The 16,942-nt window shown below is 52.7% G+C and overlaps 2 protein-coding genes across 2 annotated transcripts; one reads left to right on the top strand and one right to left on the bottom strand.

Annotated features, from left to right (window-relative positions):
- The first annotated feature begins 407 nt into the window (after positions 1-407).
- On the top strand, positions 408-1,830 carry TOMM5 (translocase of outer mitochondrial membrane 5). Its single transcript, XM_086629724.1, has 2 exons — positions 408-574; positions 1,345-1,830. Exons 1-2 carry the CDS (start codon positions 454-456, stop codon positions 1,377-1,379), a joined length of 156 nt encoding a protein of 51 aa, XP_086485850.1. The 5' UTR covers positions 408-453; the 3' UTR covers positions 1,380-1,830.
- Positions 1,831-13,376: 11,546 nt separating this feature from the next.
- On the bottom strand, positions 13,377-14,846 carry EMC4 (ER membrane protein complex subunit 4). Its single transcript, XM_086629114.1, has 5 exons — positions 14,779-14,846; positions 14,590-14,689; positions 14,268-14,421; positions 13,570-13,730; positions 13,377-13,456 (listed from the first exon to the last, which is right to left on the bottom strand). Exons 1-5 carry the CDS (start codon positions 14,844-14,846, stop codon positions 13,421-13,423), a joined length of 519 nt encoding a protein of 172 aa, XP_086485240.1. The 3' UTR covers positions 13,377-13,420.
- Between the last annotated feature and the right edge of the window lie 2,096 nt (positions 14,847-16,942).

Here is a 16,942-nt window from a genome sequence, read left to right as displayed (position 1 = left end):
GGTAAGGCGGCCGCCGCGCCCCCTCCCGCCAGCGGAAGGCATCGCGGGGCAGGCCATAGCCCAGGCGCGGGCCGCGTTTCCGGGACGCCCCTCCGCAGCCCTGGCGGGAGGACGCCGCGAGTGCGTTTGCAGCGCACCTCCTGCGACTGCGGGCGGGCGGGCGGGCGGAGCCCTCCCGGCCTAGCGGCGACATTACGCTCCACTCCGGAAGGCCGCCGGGCAAGCCGACCCTGCGGGGCGAGAGCAGCGTCCGATCCACCCGCTTGTGCCGAGGCCGCCGGGCAGGGCAAGGCAAGGCAGAGCCGCCCCACTGACGGCCGCGGCTTCACCGCGCCCCTTGCGCTTGCGCCGCCGCCAGGGCCGCCCGGTCACGTGAGGCGGCCTCGCAGCCCGCGGCCGTGCGTGTCCCTCCTCGCGAGCCGTAGCCGTGCCGGGGCGCCGGGAGCTGCCGGCATGTTCCGCATCGAGGGCCTGGGGCCTAAGATGGACCCGGAGGAGCTGAAGCGAAAGATGCGCCGCGACGTCCTCACCTCCGTCCGCAACTTCCTCATCTACGTCGCGCTGCTGCGGATCAGTAAGTGCTTGGAGCGGGCCGGCGCGGGCCGCCGGTGACGGCGGTGTGGCGGCTGGGGCTGGCCGGGAGCCTGCGCGCCCGGTGGGAATCGGCCCGGCCCATCCGTCTGTTCCAGTCCCGCAGGGGCGTCTTTGCGTGGGGAAGCCTCGTGACGGCCTCTGCCCGTGGAGGCTGTAGGGGAGAGGCTCTGCTGCCCGGCGCAGGGCTCCGTGTCCCGGGGGTTTGGCGCGGCCCCAGGGGAGTGGGAGAGGCTCGGCATCCCAGCAGCGTTTCCAGAACGCTGGCGAGGGCCGGAGGCCGCTGGAGTGCTGGGCTTGGACGAACAGCAGTGCTTCTGTGCTTTTCTGGAGCGTGAAAGAACAGGGCCGTGCTGAGTGTCTTGTAGGCAGTGTTTTAGTGTGTTGCATCAGAAGCTTGCAGCTTCCCTTTCAGGATGCCCTTCAGTTCAGCAAACAAAGGGTCATGTTTGAATCGTTCTTCTCTCACTCCCCTGCCCACCTAGTGGTTCGGAGAGCCGGCCCAAGGCTCTAACCTGCAGCACGAGCATGCATACCTGATTCCCCCCTGTGAAGCATGCCGCCTCACCTATTAAAGTAACCACACAGAGGGAGAAGGGACAATGTGGGAAGCAGAGGGTGAGGGTGGTATCTCACCTGGAGTCTGAATTCAGACGCCGTATGAATGTGCTGCAGTTTCATCGCAGGCTCACTGCAGACTTCTTGTTATCTTCAGCTGAGTTAAGTTCATGCTGCTTTATTTTCTCTTTTCAGCTCCTTTCATCCTGAAGAAGCTGGACAGTATATGAACACTTAAGAAGACCCAGTATATAAAAATATAAAATGGACTGTAGCTGCTTTCCCCTGATTTTTCATTAAACATTGTTCCAGAGGCAGACATCCAGTACTAAATGGTTCTCAAATGTTTCACTTATGCATATCTAACCTGAGAATGATAGCCGAGTTGGGAGTATGGGGAAGATGTCTTTTGTCCCTGCAGGTGAATTCTGGTCACACAATACTCCCTAGTATCATCAAGCAATGACTTCTGATGGAATATTTCTTGTGCTGCTTGGAAAAGAGTCATCCATCTCCGATTTGTATGCAGTGTTAAGTGCTAGCAAGTTGCTTTGTTATGCAGCTACCTCTAAACTGCCACATGCTATGGCTATCAACTTTACTGAACCTGTCTGTATGAAAAAGGAAGGTTTTAATTAATTCAGTTCACAAGCGGTTTGATTTTAAATAAATGGAAGAGCAGTTGTGTCACTTAATTCTGGTAGTGATTTATTTTAATAATCACTTAAACTAGAGGTCATCTGGTATTTCCCGGCTCTTGTCTTAAACTCACTCTCTCCTTCACCTTTAAAATCAACTTGTATTGAGGAAAAGCAAAGGAGAGTGAAAAAGACAAGGCAATCCTGTGTTTTTCAGGTTGCTAAATGTGTAGCAACTCAGCTGTGAAACATGAACACGTGGTCAAGACTCGGAAATAAAAGCAGGAAGGGTGGCTCAGCTTTATCCAGCAGGCCTGTGCCAGTTTCCCCTTCAATTAAAATCTCCTGGATCTTCAACTTCTGCAGAGTAAAGCAGGAACAATGCCTATTTCTTCTGTGAGCTAGTAACTGAATTTTCGTCATACCAGACTTTTTACAGTGCCCGTTGCTGCCTCATGCGGGTGCTTGTAATGTTTTTTCGTATCTTGAATTGAACTCTTTACCATTACAGATCGCTGTGTTCTGGTAGTTCACCAGTGTTACTTTACTCGGAAGCGGCCCGCCATATTCTTACCTTGTACTGCTTGATGCTGATACCAAAATAAGGGTTATTTCCTTAGAGAAGCAGCTTGGTTTGTGAAGAGGGTTGTGATTGTCCTCTCTGAATGGGATCTAGGAAGACCATGAAGGGTCCAGCAAATGCTTGAACGGCTCTTCTATTGTGTTAGAAAATGTCTTCCTGAAGCATTCGAAGGCAGTGGTTTCTGACTTAATAGACTCATTATGAAAAAGTCCCATGATGTTACAAGCAGACTCGACTAATTATTTAGATTATGCTTCAGCATGAAGTGAGTTCTGCTCAATCTAGTCATAAGGCATATGGCTGCATTGCCAATGTTGGCCTTCATGAGTGCTGCCAGGTGGGAGAGCATCTGTGTGCTGGAAGTGCTTTCCAGGCTGAAGAGGTGCTCTGGTAAGGAAAGGCAGCAGCGAGGCTGGCCTCTTCCTCCTGCCACACAAGAGAAACTGCTGGACCCAGAGGCACTAGCTGTAAATCAGATAGGGTGGAGGGGAAAGCAGTGCAGCAGATGAGACAGTTACATAGAATCATAGAATGGTTAGGATTGGACCTCAAAGATTATCTAGTTCCAACCCCCCTGCCATGGGCAGGAGGAAAGGAGCTGATGCAAGGAAGGCTGCTGGAGTGGAAGGGACCAAATGAGGAAGTGCTGCTGGGGGAAGCTGACCAATTGAGAGGGCACATTGACACTACAGTGCTGGGAGGGGCAAGCAAAGCCAGGCACCAGCAGGAAAAGGGGCATCCTCTCTGAGGTTCCTCATTCTCATGCCTCACCTCCAGCTACCACTTTCTCCCAACATCCTGGTCCTAATTCCGGGCTCCCTGCCCCTCTTTAGCCTATACTCCCTGTTTACAGCTGTCTGTTCCCAGCCAACACCAAGTCCCCACCGCAGCCAATACATGCTGGCACAGATGCATCTCTCACTAACAAGCTGCCTTTTACTGAAGGGCGTGCTTTGTTCTAGTGACTGCACAGGACGAGTGTGGGGCTCTGCCGTTCCCCATTCTACCCACGCATTACTCGTTAGTGCCTCGGTCCCATTAAGGCCTATGTGTCAGGTTTGGTATGGCATCAAGCCTAGGAAAGTCTCAACCCGAATGCCTGGGACCAGGTACGAAATGGCTCTTCCACCTCTGTGTTCTCTATTCTGCTTCTTGCTGAACCTCCTGTGGAGGTTTGTGACAAAACCAGCCCCCAGCAGCTCTTCCAGCAGAGATTTGACAAAGGCTCGAAGTCCAGGGGAGCTGTGTTTTTGGCAAGCTCAGAGCCTCACTGATCATTTTCTTTACCTAAAGTTTGTGCATCCCATATTACAGTAAATCTGCACAGGAGAAGGGAAACAGCCTGACAGGAACTGGTTACCCAAGACTGGCTTCCTACAGAGACTTGCAGAAATCAGACAGTAGCTGGATTTGCCAGGGACGTCCCTTGCAACTAGGGAAGGCATCCAGCTCCATCCCCTAGGAGATCTCTCCACACCTCCCTGTCTCTTTACCTCCCCTTTGAGGCTGAAGAAGGTAGCCTCTTCAAAGCAGGCGATCAAATTTGCTTTCTTCTCCATGTTTTTCCTTGGGCCCTCCACTTCATTCAGTTTTAGAAGGGCCTTTGAGGAAGCATGCAGAGAGCACATGAGCATGGACGCAGAGCCCATGGCCAGTGCTGCCCTTCCCCATTACTTCCAGCATCTGTCTTAGGAGAGCCTGTTTTCCCCTTGGTGATGCCCACTTTAACACAGTCACACTGGCTCCGAGAACATGGTCCAGTGGTCCTTCAGACCATCTCCTTGCTAATGGCCCTTGTTCTAAGGGCCTGCTTCAGTGCTCCATGTCCCTTGATGTGGAGGAGGCAAACCAGAGGAAAAAGTTGGGGTCTGACTCCAGCATTTCCCTTCCAAGGCTGCACAAAGGCAAAACTCTGTCCTGTCCAGAGCCAGGCAGCTGAAAGGACTCCATGTACAGTGGGTGCTGGCAAGCAGGGCAACTCACCATGTTGCTGTTGGAGGCCCCTCCAGAAGACAGTAAAAAAAGGCTCTTGCAGTATTGTCCGTTGCCATGTAGTGACAAAGGCACAAGCACCGTTTCTGTGACGGCTTTGTGCTCACTTGAACACATTCTCTTGTGCTTTCCATTGGTCTTGCAGGGCAGCTTAGCTGTCTGTTCCCTCTTTGCCAGAAACTGCTCCACCGGTCCCATCTGAGGCCACAATCCAGGAAAGAAGAGAGCAAAGAACAAAGAAGCATTAATGCCATGACCTAAAGAGTTACCCAGCCTGTGGCTATGTAAAGATCATAAGGGCCAGGTAATACTTTAGGTCATGACAATAGTTGGTGTCAGAAGTGGGATTCTGTAAAATACACAGCCTAGGATGCTTAGGATGAGGCAGCAGCAGAATAGCAAAAATGGCAAGAGGATAAGTGATGCGAAACACTTGGGTGGGACAGAAACCGAGTGGTTGAAAATCGTTCTGATTGGGAAACAGTGTGAGCAGAATTTCAGGAGTGCAGAAAATTTGTGCATATAATGCAAAGGAAAGCAAGGGAGCCTTCACTGGGCTTTTTGCAAAGGCATTGTCAGGTGCTTTACTGAAGTCTTCCAGGCAGAAAGTTTAAGACGCATTACAAGATACTTTGCAGTGAGCGGAGAATGCAGAAGCATGAGCAGCTGCCTTTGAATCTCACAGCCATGTTAATAGCCAATTATTTCAACAATTAAAAATGATCTTTAGACCTTGGCTTTATGACAGCTAGAGCAAGAGCATACGCACCCAGTCTTAGAAAGCGAGCTTGTTGAAAAGATCCATACACTGAAAACTGATAATGAGGAGGAAGATTTTGATTTTGGCAATGGGCCTTCTGCTCCCACCTTATTGCCTAAGTCTAATCCAGATAAAACAGCCTCCTTGTGCTCTATCACGAAAATTTAAAACATATACAACTTGCAACTCATAGACAGAGGGATTTCCAAGGCAAAAAGAAACGCACATCTGAGAAGCAGCTATACTAGAATCTGTTTTCTTTGACTCAGAGTTGCAAGGTAAAATGAAGATGACATACGGAGGAGACAGCTGTGGAGAAGTTTATAACAAGTAAGAGAGATTTATAAGAAAGAAATTATTTTAATAAGAAAGAAATTCTTTACATTGAGGTTGGTGAGGTACTGGAACAGGTTGCCCAGAGAAGTTGTGGATGCCCCATCCCTGGAAGTGTTCAAGGCCAGGTTGGATGAGGCTTTGGGCAACCTGGTGTAGTGGAGGATTTCCCTGCCCATGGCCAGGGGGTTGGAACTAGATGATCTTTGAGGTCCCTTCCAACCCTAACCATTCTATGATTCTATGATTCTATGATTTAGTACCTGGCAGGGATAGCTGGCAACTACAAAAGCTGTTGGGACACAGTTTCTGACACAGAGATTGGAAATAGCGGAGAAGAGCAGTGAAGGAGAGAAAAAGCTCATGCCTGAACACAATCCAGTAGATGCGGGAGAAGGGTCTGTACATCACTGGAAGGATGCACAGCAGAAGACAAACACTTTTGTAAGAAAAAAGGTACAAGAGTTGAAAAGAATAGATGGATAGCTGTGCAAGAATGCAGGTAACAATACTCAGGAGAGGCAACAGGCAAATATAGAAGAATAAGAACAGGCTATAAAATAAGAGTCAGCAAAACAACTTGAGCAAGCAAAGAGATAGCAACAGCAGGGCTTCCATCACTAACAGAGTTATCACTTGTTTTGAAAATGAGGTATCACCAGCTGTTTCAGCAAAGAAATGCCTACCGCAACAATGTCGTGGTTCAGGCCCAGACGGCAACGAAGCACCATAGGGCCACTCGCTCAACACCCCATAGTGGGATGGGGTGGAGAAAATACAATGAAGAGTTTAGACAAGGACAGGGAGGGATCACTTACCAATTATGGTCATGGGCAAAACAGACTTGACTTAGGGAAAAAAAAAGTTACTTAGGGAAAAACCAAACAGTTTGGTTTGTTACCAACCAAATTAGAATAGGATAATGAGAAATAAAAACAAATCTTAAAAACACCTTCCTCCCACCTCTCCCTTCTTCCCAGTCTCAACTTTGCTCCTGAATTACTCTACCTGCACTCCCAGTGGCACAGGGGGACAGGGAACCGTGGTTGCGGTGAGTTCGTCTTACATTGTTGCTACTGTTCCTTCCTCCTCGAGGGGAGGACTCCTCACACTCTTCCCTTGCTCCAGCACGGGGTTCCTCCTGTTGTCCCAAAACTTGGGTTCGTCACCCAGTGTGCAAAGAGCCAATCCACGCACAGAGTGGAGGTATTTTCTTTTATTACACAGATGTGCGTTTACGGGTGCCCACCCCAAGACAGCAGACCAAGACTCCAAATTGACGGTTATTTATGCGCAAAGCATTAATGTAGTCAACTTCCTGATACATATACATTATTATTCTATTAAATTATTGTCTAAAATCCCGTTGCCTAGCATGTAAATTAGTACTCATGCTTAGTCCTTCTCCATCCTTTTCTTTTGAGTCGGTGGTATAACTGGGGTATGTGGTCTGTGAGTCGGTGGTCCTGATCTCTCCCTGCCAGAATTACCTTTCCCCTAGTTCCTTATTTCTTTTGGCAAATCTAAACAGTTCATCATGGATTGCTGATTAAGCCAGTAATCATCACTTCAAACTTCTGCTTTAGACAAATATATACAAAGGCATTGTTTTAAGATCCTAGTTCCACAATTTCTTTAAGTCTGGTAGAGTTAAGTTCTAACCCATAGTATTTTGACATCAATTCCATGGGAGATAGTCCTCCACAAACTTCTCCAGCACGAGTCCTTCCCACACGCTGCAGCTCTTCATGAACTGCTTCAGTGTGGGTCCCTCCCATGGGATGCAGTCCTTCAGGAACAGACTGCTCCAGTGCAGGCTTCTCATGGAGCCATGGCCTTCTTCAGGTGCAGCCACCTGCTTCAGCATGGGGTCCTCCACAAGCTGCAGGTGGATCTCTGCTCCACTGTTAACCTCTATGGGCAGCAGGGGGACAGCCTGCTGTCTCAGCAGGGGCTGCAGGGGAATCTCAGCTCCAGCACACTTCCTCCCCCTCCTTCTTCACTAGTCTTGGTGTCTGCATAGTTGTTTCTTGCCTCTCACTCTCCTTGAGTCTTGATTTAGGGGTAGGAAGCTATTGTGGTTTAGCCCAGCTAGCAGCTGAGCTACCACCTGGCCCCTTGCTTGCTCACTCTTGCCAATCAGGTGGGATGGAGAGGAGACAAAATGTGACAAAAGGCTTAAGGGTCCAGGGAAGAACAGGCCAACCATGGCCCCAGGGGGAAGAACAGACTCAGCTTTCGGTCAAATCAATTTAATTCATTAACAGTTACTTCAGAGGGGATAACAAGGAAAAAAGCCAGATCTTAACACCACCTTCCCTCCACCCCTCCCTTCTTTACAGCTTTACTTCCTACCTGTAGCCATGTAGGAGGATGGTGAATGGGGGTTGCAGGTCAGTTCATCCCATGTTGTTTCTGCTGCTCCTTCTTTAAAGAGGGAGGACTTCTTACTTCTTTCCCTGCTCCAACATGGGGCTTCTTCTCACAGGAAAATAGTCCACAAACTTATCTGTGAGTCCTTCCCACAGGATGCAATCCATACCCATTAGATTGCTCCAGCATGGGCTTTTCCCACAGAGTCACTGCTTCTTAGGGTGCAGCCACCTGCTTTGGTGTGGACTCCTCCACAGACTGCAGATACAGCTCTCTTCACCGGCAGTCTGCAGCAGCATGGAGGGTCTTTCCCACGTAGACAATCCTCTTAAGAATTTGCTTGGGCATGGGCATCCCTGCTCCAGCGCAGGGTCCTCTCATGGGCTGCGGATGGATCTCTTCTTCATGGTTTCTCTCATGTGTTGCAGGGGGACAGCTTGTTGTCTCACCATGGGCTGCAGGGGAATCTCAGCTCTGGCACACCTCCCCTTGCTCCGTCTTCCCTGACCTTGGTGTTTATGTAGTCATTTCTCTCAGGTCTTAGTCCTCTCTTTTTTGCAGCCACACTGGGCCCAGACCGCAGCAGTCCCGGCAGGAATGAACTCCGCCCAGTAGGCGTCCTGCTTTGGAGCTTTCCAAGCTGCACTGCTTCGGTCATCTCCACTCAAGTGGTGGTTGTCCAGCATGAGCAGCTGTCCACGTGGGATGCTCAAGGTGCCAGTGCCCTGCCTGCCCTCCAACTTCACTGCAGGTCTGGATTCATTCAGGCTCCTTCATTTGCTTCTTAAATATGGTATTCACAGAGGCGCTGAGCAGTTTGGCCCTGGCCAAAGGGGAGATGGAGTCTGACCTGGCTAGAGGCAGAGGTCTGACCGGTTTTGGAGCAGGGAAGCTTCTCACAACTCCTCACAGGGCCTATTTCTGCAGCCCCTCCCCTGCTACCAAAACCCCACCACATAAACCCAGGATGGAAGATCCTTAGCTGACATTGCTGGGCTGTGGGGAACCATTCCATGGCCTGAGGCCATGTGTGAGCCTGCAAAGCCAGGCTGCTGCAGCCACTGCCCTGTCACCAGGTGAGGGGTGGCAGTCCAGCACAGGCAGCTGCCCGTGTCTACCTCCTCTCTCCACTGCAGATTCCTACAGTTTGTTTTTTTTCCCCTCCTCTTAAATATGTTATTACAGAGGCACTATGACCATCACTGATTGCCTTGGCCTTGGCCAGCGGTGGTTCCACCTTGAAGCTGCAGATTTTAGCAGTTTCCCACAAACCTCCTCTGTAGCCCCTTCTCCACTACCTTTTGGTAGTACCCTGCCACATGAACCCAATACAAACAGGTATGCAAGCACCAACCTCTATCACGCTTTTCCCTTACTTATAAAACATCAGAGAAACACACTGTGCCAGCTGTCAAAACTGATTCTATAATGACTTTTATTTGGTGTCATCTGCTTTGAACCAGCATGACCCTGAGAGGGAGGTGCAGGTTGGCCTGAGCTCGAGCCAGGGTCACACTCCGTGGTACAAGAGGGGGGTAAGGGGTAATAGGGGACCAGGGGTCACAGCAGAGTCAGAGGTCACATCCCCTCCAGACTGTGCTGACCATCACATCTCTGCGTGACATTGCCACAACGGTCTTCACCATGGTGAGTGCAGGGGTACCCCAGTGTCTGAGGCAACAGGGGTGGGGATGGGATCCCCTGCCCCACCTCCTGCTGCCATCATGGGTGGGTGGGGCAGAGGGCTGCCCCCTGCGGCTGCTGTCAGGGGTGCCAGGCCCTGAGGCAGGGAGAGCCATTGGGGCTGTACATGTTCCTTTCTCAGTGTTGTCTTCACCACTGCTACTGCTCTGACCTCCTGGGAAGTCAGGGTGCTATAAGGGGTGGGGCCCACCAGGGACAGGGTGGGACTGGACCTGGGACTGTGGGAAGCTGCAGGAGGGAAGGCTGGAGGGGGAACGGGAACGGGCCTGGCTGTGGGGACAGGTGTGACCAGAGGACAGGGGTGGCAAAGTGGTGGAAGGGGAGCCGGGAATGTTTGAGTGGGCAGCACCTCGGGGAGAAGAGTGCATGTGGTGACGGCTCTAGGGGAGAGGCTGCCCATGAACATGGCATGGCCTGCAGGGCCTCGTGAGAGAGGCGGGGCTCTGGGGCACTTTGTGGAAGGGGAAAGGCCCATGGGGGCAATGGAGGGCTTCCTTCGCCAAGGAAACTGGAGAGGCAAGACAGGCTGTGCGGAGATGTGGCCATCGTGAAAGGGGCTGGGCCCTGGCCACCTGACTGAGAGCAGGGGTTCCTCAATTAAGGCTACCCTGGGAGGGAGGAGGAGGGAGGAGGAGGGAGGAGGAGGGAGGAGGAGGGAGGAGGAGGGAGGAGGAGGGAGGAGGAGGGAGGAGGAGGGAGGAGGAAGGAGCCCTGGGCGCCGTGCCCATCTTGGAGCTGCTGAGCCTCCCAGGCCAGGGCAACTAGGAAGAGGGACTCTGAGGGGCAGCAGCTGCCTTGGGAGAGGGTATGAATTGGTGGGCGCAGCGAAGGCAGAGGCAGCAAAGCCTGCAGCTCTCATGGCAGGTGTATATGGCCCCAGGCAGCTGTTCTGCAGGGGTGGACTGTAGACTTCGGGGGCTGTCTGAACAATGGGCAGAGCTACAGGGGAGGGCTGGTGGAGCTGCTGGAGGCCATCACCTGCTGAAGGGGCTGCCTGCCCAGACCCACGTTATAGTGCTGGTGGGTGCTTCCACACTGGGAGTACCCTCCCACAGCACGACAGCGACATCTCAGTGTACACCTACAAGAGTACACTGATGATGGACCTGGAGAGGTAGAGGCCCAGGGCTGCCCCTGCTCCCAGATCTGGGGACACACACACACGACACGTGGTGACACATGATAACATGCCATGGGCATCATATCGCATGATACCACACTTGGGGAGGGGGTGGGGACTCAGGGCTGCTGTGTCAGCCCCCTGCAAGAGGGGAGGTGGGCCACAAAACACAGTGACATACCATGACATGCCACAGCAGGGGTGATGCAATGAGGTGTGACATCATGTGTGACCACACTGATGATGTCAGAGGGAGGTCCAGCCCCATTGCAGGTCCCCAGTGTGGGGCAGGAGGAGGAGGGGGGTCCATCTGCTTGGGCTCCAGCCCCAGTGAGCGCAAATAGGGGCACTGAGGTGGTATGGGAGAGCACTGGGAGGTGTTGGGGTGTGCTGGGAAGCAGTGGGAGGGCAGCAGGGTGCACTGGGAGGCAGTGGGATATGCTGGGATGGGGCAATGGGCCATACTGGGAATCACTACTGGTTGGATCATACTGAGAGTCCTAGGGAGAGCACTGGACCATACCAGGATTTGCTAGGAGGCACCAGTCCCTACTGCAAGGCAGGGGTATGAGCGGTCTGAGCTGTACTGGGAGTCACTGGGCCATAGTGGGAAAGAGGTGCTGGACCACACCAGGACCCACTGGTCCATATTGGGAGTTACAGATCTGGGGCTCTGGGCCATCCAGAGGGGCATGAGAAGGCACTGGTGCATACTGGGTAGAAGGATTCTGGGGCTGTAGACTGCGCTGGGAGGCAGGAGGAGGCTCTGGCCTTGCTCTGGGGGGCAATGCTGGGGGGACACCAATGGGCAGTGGTGCATACAGGTGGGTGCTGGGTAAGGGGAATGTGCACTTCATGCAGGCAGCAGAGTGGCTGAACAAGGTGGGGGGGCTGGCTGTTGCTGCTTGCAACTGGAATGGGAGGAGAAACAGGAGGAATGGGCAGACATGGGGGGAATAGGGGAAAACAGAGAGGGAACCAGGGGGAAATGGGGGAAGACGCAGGGAAAATCGGAGAAAGTAGGGAAAAAGCAGAGAAAAAAAGAGGAAATGGGGGAAAATGTGAAATAACATGGAAAAAATGAGAAAAGGGGGTAAGCAGGAGAAAATGGGAGGCAATGGGGGAAGAAATAGGGGCAAAAATGAGGAAAAATAAACAAGGGAAAGGGGAAAAATGAGAAAAAATAAAACAGGGAAAAATGGGGCACGAGTGGGGGAAAAGAGTGGAGAAAACCAGGAGAAAATTAGGGAAATTGGTGAAAAAGCAGGGTAAAATCAGGAAATGGGGCAGAAACAGGCAAAAGCCAGGGGAAAACAGGAGAGAAGAAAACTTAGGGGGAAAATTGTGGGAAAATGGGGAAAAATCTGAGGAAATGGGTTGGGAATGGGGGGAAGGTAAAGAAATGGTGTAAATGGAGCAAAACCAGGGAAAAAATGGGAAACAGGGAGAGAGAGAAATTGTGGTAAACAGAGAAGAATTGGAGAAATGGGGAAAACTGGGGAAACAGGAGGGAAGAAATGGGGCACAAATGAGGCAAAACAGGTCAAAACCAGGGGAAAAAAGGCAAAACGGTGCAAAACCAGAGAGTTATGGGGGTCAGGGCAAGAATGGGGGAGAACAGGCCAGAATATGGCAAATGAGATAAAAGCAGGGAAAAACAGGAAAACGTGGGGCAACACCCAGAAGAAATAGGAGGAAATGGGATGAAAATGGGCAAAATGGTGCAAAAATACTGCAAAAGAATAAAACTGGGGGCAAACTCATAGAAAACTGAGGCAAAAGAGGGCCAAAATGGGGCAAAAAAGCAAAAATGAGGCAGTGGGGGGGGTGTCTGGCAGTGGTTATTGGGTGGGGGGGCAGCAATGGGCAAACTGGGAGACACTTATGGTGCACTTGGGGGGAATCTAAGGCAGTTATGAAGAACTTCAACAGCTGAGGGGCAGTTTTGGGGCAAGTGGAAAATGGGACAATTTGAGGGCAGTTTTGGGCAGATGTGGCACAGCTGGGGGGAACCAGGGGCAGTCACAGGACAGTGGGGGGCAGCTATGGGTCAGGCCCTTCATGTGGGTCAGACCTGGAGTTGCTGATGCAGGGGTTGTGGCTGCTGGTGTGGGGAACAGGGACCCCAACCCCAGCCCCTAAGTAAACCAGTATGGTCCAGTGCATCCCAGTACCACACACATGCCATGGCTGCCCACCCACCACAATCCCAGTATGGGTCCAGCACTCCCAGTACAACGCTACCCTGAGCCACAGCTGTAAGTCACATGATCAGGATGGACCCCAGTGCTTCCAGCATGATGCCAGCATGAGCTGCAAGTAAAGCAAGATCCTAGTATGAGCCCCCATGTTCCCAGTATGGACCCAGTGTTCCCAGTACAGTGCCAGTCTGGGATGCAGCTGAGTACAATCCCAGTATGAGCCCCAAGGATCCCAGTGCACTCCCAGTGTTCTTGGTATGCACCCTAAGGCTCCCACTATGGGCCCTGAGGCTCTGAGTGCAGCCCCAGTGCACTCCCAGTGTGGCTCTCCGTACAGGCTGCAGGGCTCCCAGGGCACTCCCAGCACAGGCTTCAGCGCACTCCCAGTATGGGCCACAGCACTAACAGTACAGGCCCCAGTGCTCCCAGCACATGCCACCAGTAAAGGGTTTTCATTCTGACCCATCCCAGTACCTCCTTGGGCTGAGCTCCCAAAACCTCAGCATTTCCCCCCAGAATCATGTCACCAGCATGCCATTGCTTTTACTGGTGGATGGGCGCACTGTGTCACAGGATCAGTCCTCCACCAGTGAACTCCATTCGCTGCCAAGGGAAGAGAGAGAAAGAGGGTTAGAGAAGGGACCCTGGTGTCCAGGCCAGGGAGAACCCTGGCATCTGAGGGAACAGGGGCAGGAGACCCCAGTGTCTGGGCGCACCTGTGGGGGGGCCACGAAGGCCAGCCAGTCAGAAGGGCGGGTGGGCAGCAGTCCCATGGCCTGGCACTTGTAGAGGGCCAGTGCCAGCCCCAGCCCATTGCCCACCAGGAACACCAGCCCCTGCAGTGCCCGCCGGCTTGAGCTCTCCAGTGCCTTCAGTGCTGCAGGGGAGACAGTGGGATGGGGAGACCTGTCACTGTCACCCACGTGCCACACACCGGGCATGATGGGGGACAGTGGGAAATGACGGGTGGCAATTGGCAAGGGACCATCACGGGGAGAGTGGTGGGGAGATGCGAGGTGGATGGCACAGGAGCGGCTTTTGGGCAACTGCTGGGGGACACATGGGACTAACTGACATGGGGGTGACTATCACTGGGGTGACTTTTGGGGGGTGTGTGTGGATGACTGACATGAGACTGACTGTCATAGGGACAACCGTAGGGGGATGCATGCAGACGAGTGACATGGCGGTGACTGCTGGTGGACACAGTGGAACAACTGACAGAGGGGCAACTATTGCAGGGGACATGCATGGCTGTTGTAGGGATGACTGCTGGGGAATACGTGGGGATGGCGTTGCAGAGTGAGATGCAGGGCAGGGAACTGCTGCAGGTCTATGGGGCAACTGTCACGTGGCAGGGGATGGCTATGCAGGGACACCCGGGGAGCTGTCACCCGTGTAGAGCTGTACTCACTGGCAGAGAGGGACATGAGGGCCTGCAGTGGACGCCAGCCCATCATGCAGACCATCATGGCAGGAAAGATGGAGATGGTGTTGCCGGCCATGTACATGATGAACAGGTTCATGGGGATCTGCTTCAGCGGCGCCAGTGCCACGTCCCAGCAGCGCTGCAAAGAAAGAAGGGACTCAAGCAACCGGGATGGCGGGGGGGGGGGGGGCACTGCCCTCCTACAGGGCCCAAGCATCTGGGACAAAGACCATCCCCCCATGGGGAACCCAGGCGTCCAGGGAGTGTCCCTCCTCCCCCCAGTGCCTCCCGAGTCCGCCCCGCTCACCTTCTCCATGAGGATTTTGTCGCTCTCGTGGACGCCGCCCTCCCCCAGCTGCCGCTCCGCGAACCCCAGCGGACCGCGGCACTCGGCGGCTCCACGGGGCCTGGTGGGGGTAGAAGGGGGACAGGTGAGGCCGAGGAGACCCCCCCGGAATCCCCAAATCCCCCCCAAAGCCCATCCTCCGAGTCTCACCGCCCACCCGGCGCCGCCGCCAGCTCCAACGACCACTTGAAACGCCGCCCCCGAATCGCCGCCGCCATTTTGCGAGCACCGGAACAGGCGGAGGGAACGCACGTGGGAGGGTCACGTGAGGGCGCCCCAGGCACCCGGGGCCCCACACGGAGCTCCCTGCCTCATGGCAACGCCGTAGCGACGTCATAGCAATGCCCTGCGCATAGCATACCCATGTGAACCCCTCAGAACCCCCATACCAGCCCTACGGCAACCCCCCGCCCCGTAGCAGCCTCCTTCCTCACAGCGACCCCCCACAGCCCCCCTCCCGGAACGGCAATGCAGGGCCCCGGGTTCCGCCCGGAGCCAGTGGCACGCTGACGCGCTCCGCCCGTCCCGACGCATGCGCGGGTGCAGTGTGGCGGAGTGCGGGCACAGTGCGTGGGTACAGTGTGGCGGAGTGCGGATGCAGTGCGCGGATGCAGTGTGGCGGAGTGCGGATGCAGTGCGCGGATGCAGTGTGGCGGAGTGCGAATGCAGTGTGGTGGAGTGCGGATACAGTGCGCGGATGCAGTGTGGCGGAGTGTGGATGCAGTGCATGGGAGTGCGGATGCAGTGCACGGATGCAGTGTGGCGGAGTGTGGATGCAGTGCGTGGGAGTGCGGATGCAGTGCGCGGATGCAGTGCAGCGGAGTGTGGATACAGTGCGGCGGGGTGAGGATGCAGTGTGCAGATGCAGTGCGGCGGAGTGCGGATACAGTGCATGGATGCAGTGTGGTGGAGGTGGCTGCTGGGGAGTTGTGGGTGAGGATCGGACCGGACGGTCCGCTCCCTCTTCCCACCTGCTGCTCGCTCATGCCTTGTTTCCACCTTCTCCCTCTGTCTGGCCCGCCCCTCACCCTCCCTCGCGTCTCTTTGGTGGTTTGGGTTTTTCTTTCCTTAAGTTCTTGGTGTTGGTTTTCCGTATATTTTATTCTTAAATCTCTTGAAAGTGATTTTGAGATTTTTGTTGCTTAAGTTTGTGGTTTTTGACTTCTTGGGGGTGGTTTTTGTTTTTCCGTTCATTTTTTTCTTTTTTTTTTTTTTTTTTTTAATGTGTTGGGTTTTTTGAATTTATTTCTTGGAGGGGTGTGACAGGTGCGCTCAACTCTTTAACCAAACTAGCAGTAGTTTGGTACGGGCTCCAAAGGAGGTAAAGGCCTAAGCTCTAAACGGACCAAGAACTTGTCTATTTCCAATAAAACCTGCAAAGTAGCAGAGTGACACAGTAAGCATTGATGCATATGAGCTTGGAACACTGATCATGTGATTAACACATAAATAGCATGTGGCTTTTCCAAAACTTTTATCAAAGAACAAAGAAAGTTGTGAGTACAAGGACTCTCATGCATACCTTTTCCGTTTAATGTAATTTGACTGCAAGCCAACCACTTTATTCCATAAATATGATAGCCTAAGTGAGCTGCCTTTGAGTTCTCCCTGCTAAGCAGCCTGACTGCATGGCAGGGATCTCCCTTTGAGCTGGGACACCTCTCAAGGTTGCTCCTCATTCACCAACAGGAGATCTTTGGTCATATTGCACCTAACCTTGTAGTATGGTAACTTTGATTTGTGTCTTGGTAACAAATCGTGGTAACCTTGTGTTATAGTGCACTAATATTTTGTCTTGGTAACTTTGACTCTGCTTTGGTAGTTTTGAATCATCATTCAAATGATGGTGCAATACAATAATTTGTGAAACTTGCCATCGAACTTCTGTGAAGTCGCGCTTTTACAACATTGTATTTTAATAAAACCACTTTTGCTAGTGCCTTTGACAGTGGTTACTTAAGCAGTCTAAATTGTCATTTGCAACAGGAGGTGGTTTTTTATTTCTTGGAATGTTTTTTCATTTTTTTTTCTTTTTTTTTTCATTATTTTCTTGTGGGTTATTTTAAGTTGTTCTTGGTTTTGGGTTTTGTTTTGGGTTTTTGGGTTTTTTTGTTTGTTTGTTTGTTTGTTTGTTTTAAATTTCTGGAGATATTGTAGTTTCTTGGGTCTCCTGGGGTTGCTTTTCTCATTTTGTTTTCCTTGGTGCTTGCCATGGGTTAGGCCACTCCGGCAACCAAACCCTACACAGTCGCTCACTCCCCCACCCCCAGGGATGAGGGAGAGAATCAAAGAAGAAAATGAAAAGAGACCCGTG

The sequence above is a fragment of the Tauraco erythrolophus genome, chromosome Z (assembly GCF_009769465.1).
Source record: "Tauraco erythrolophus isolate bTauEry1 chromosome Z, bTauEry1.pri, whole genome shotgun sequence".
Taxonomy (NCBI): domain Eukaryota; kingdom Metazoa; phylum Chordata; class Aves; order Musophagiformes; family Musophagidae; genus Tauraco; species Tauraco erythrolophus.
The sequence above is the reverse complement of the archived record's forward strand: the minus strand, read 5'-3'. Positions and strand labels throughout refer to the sequence as shown.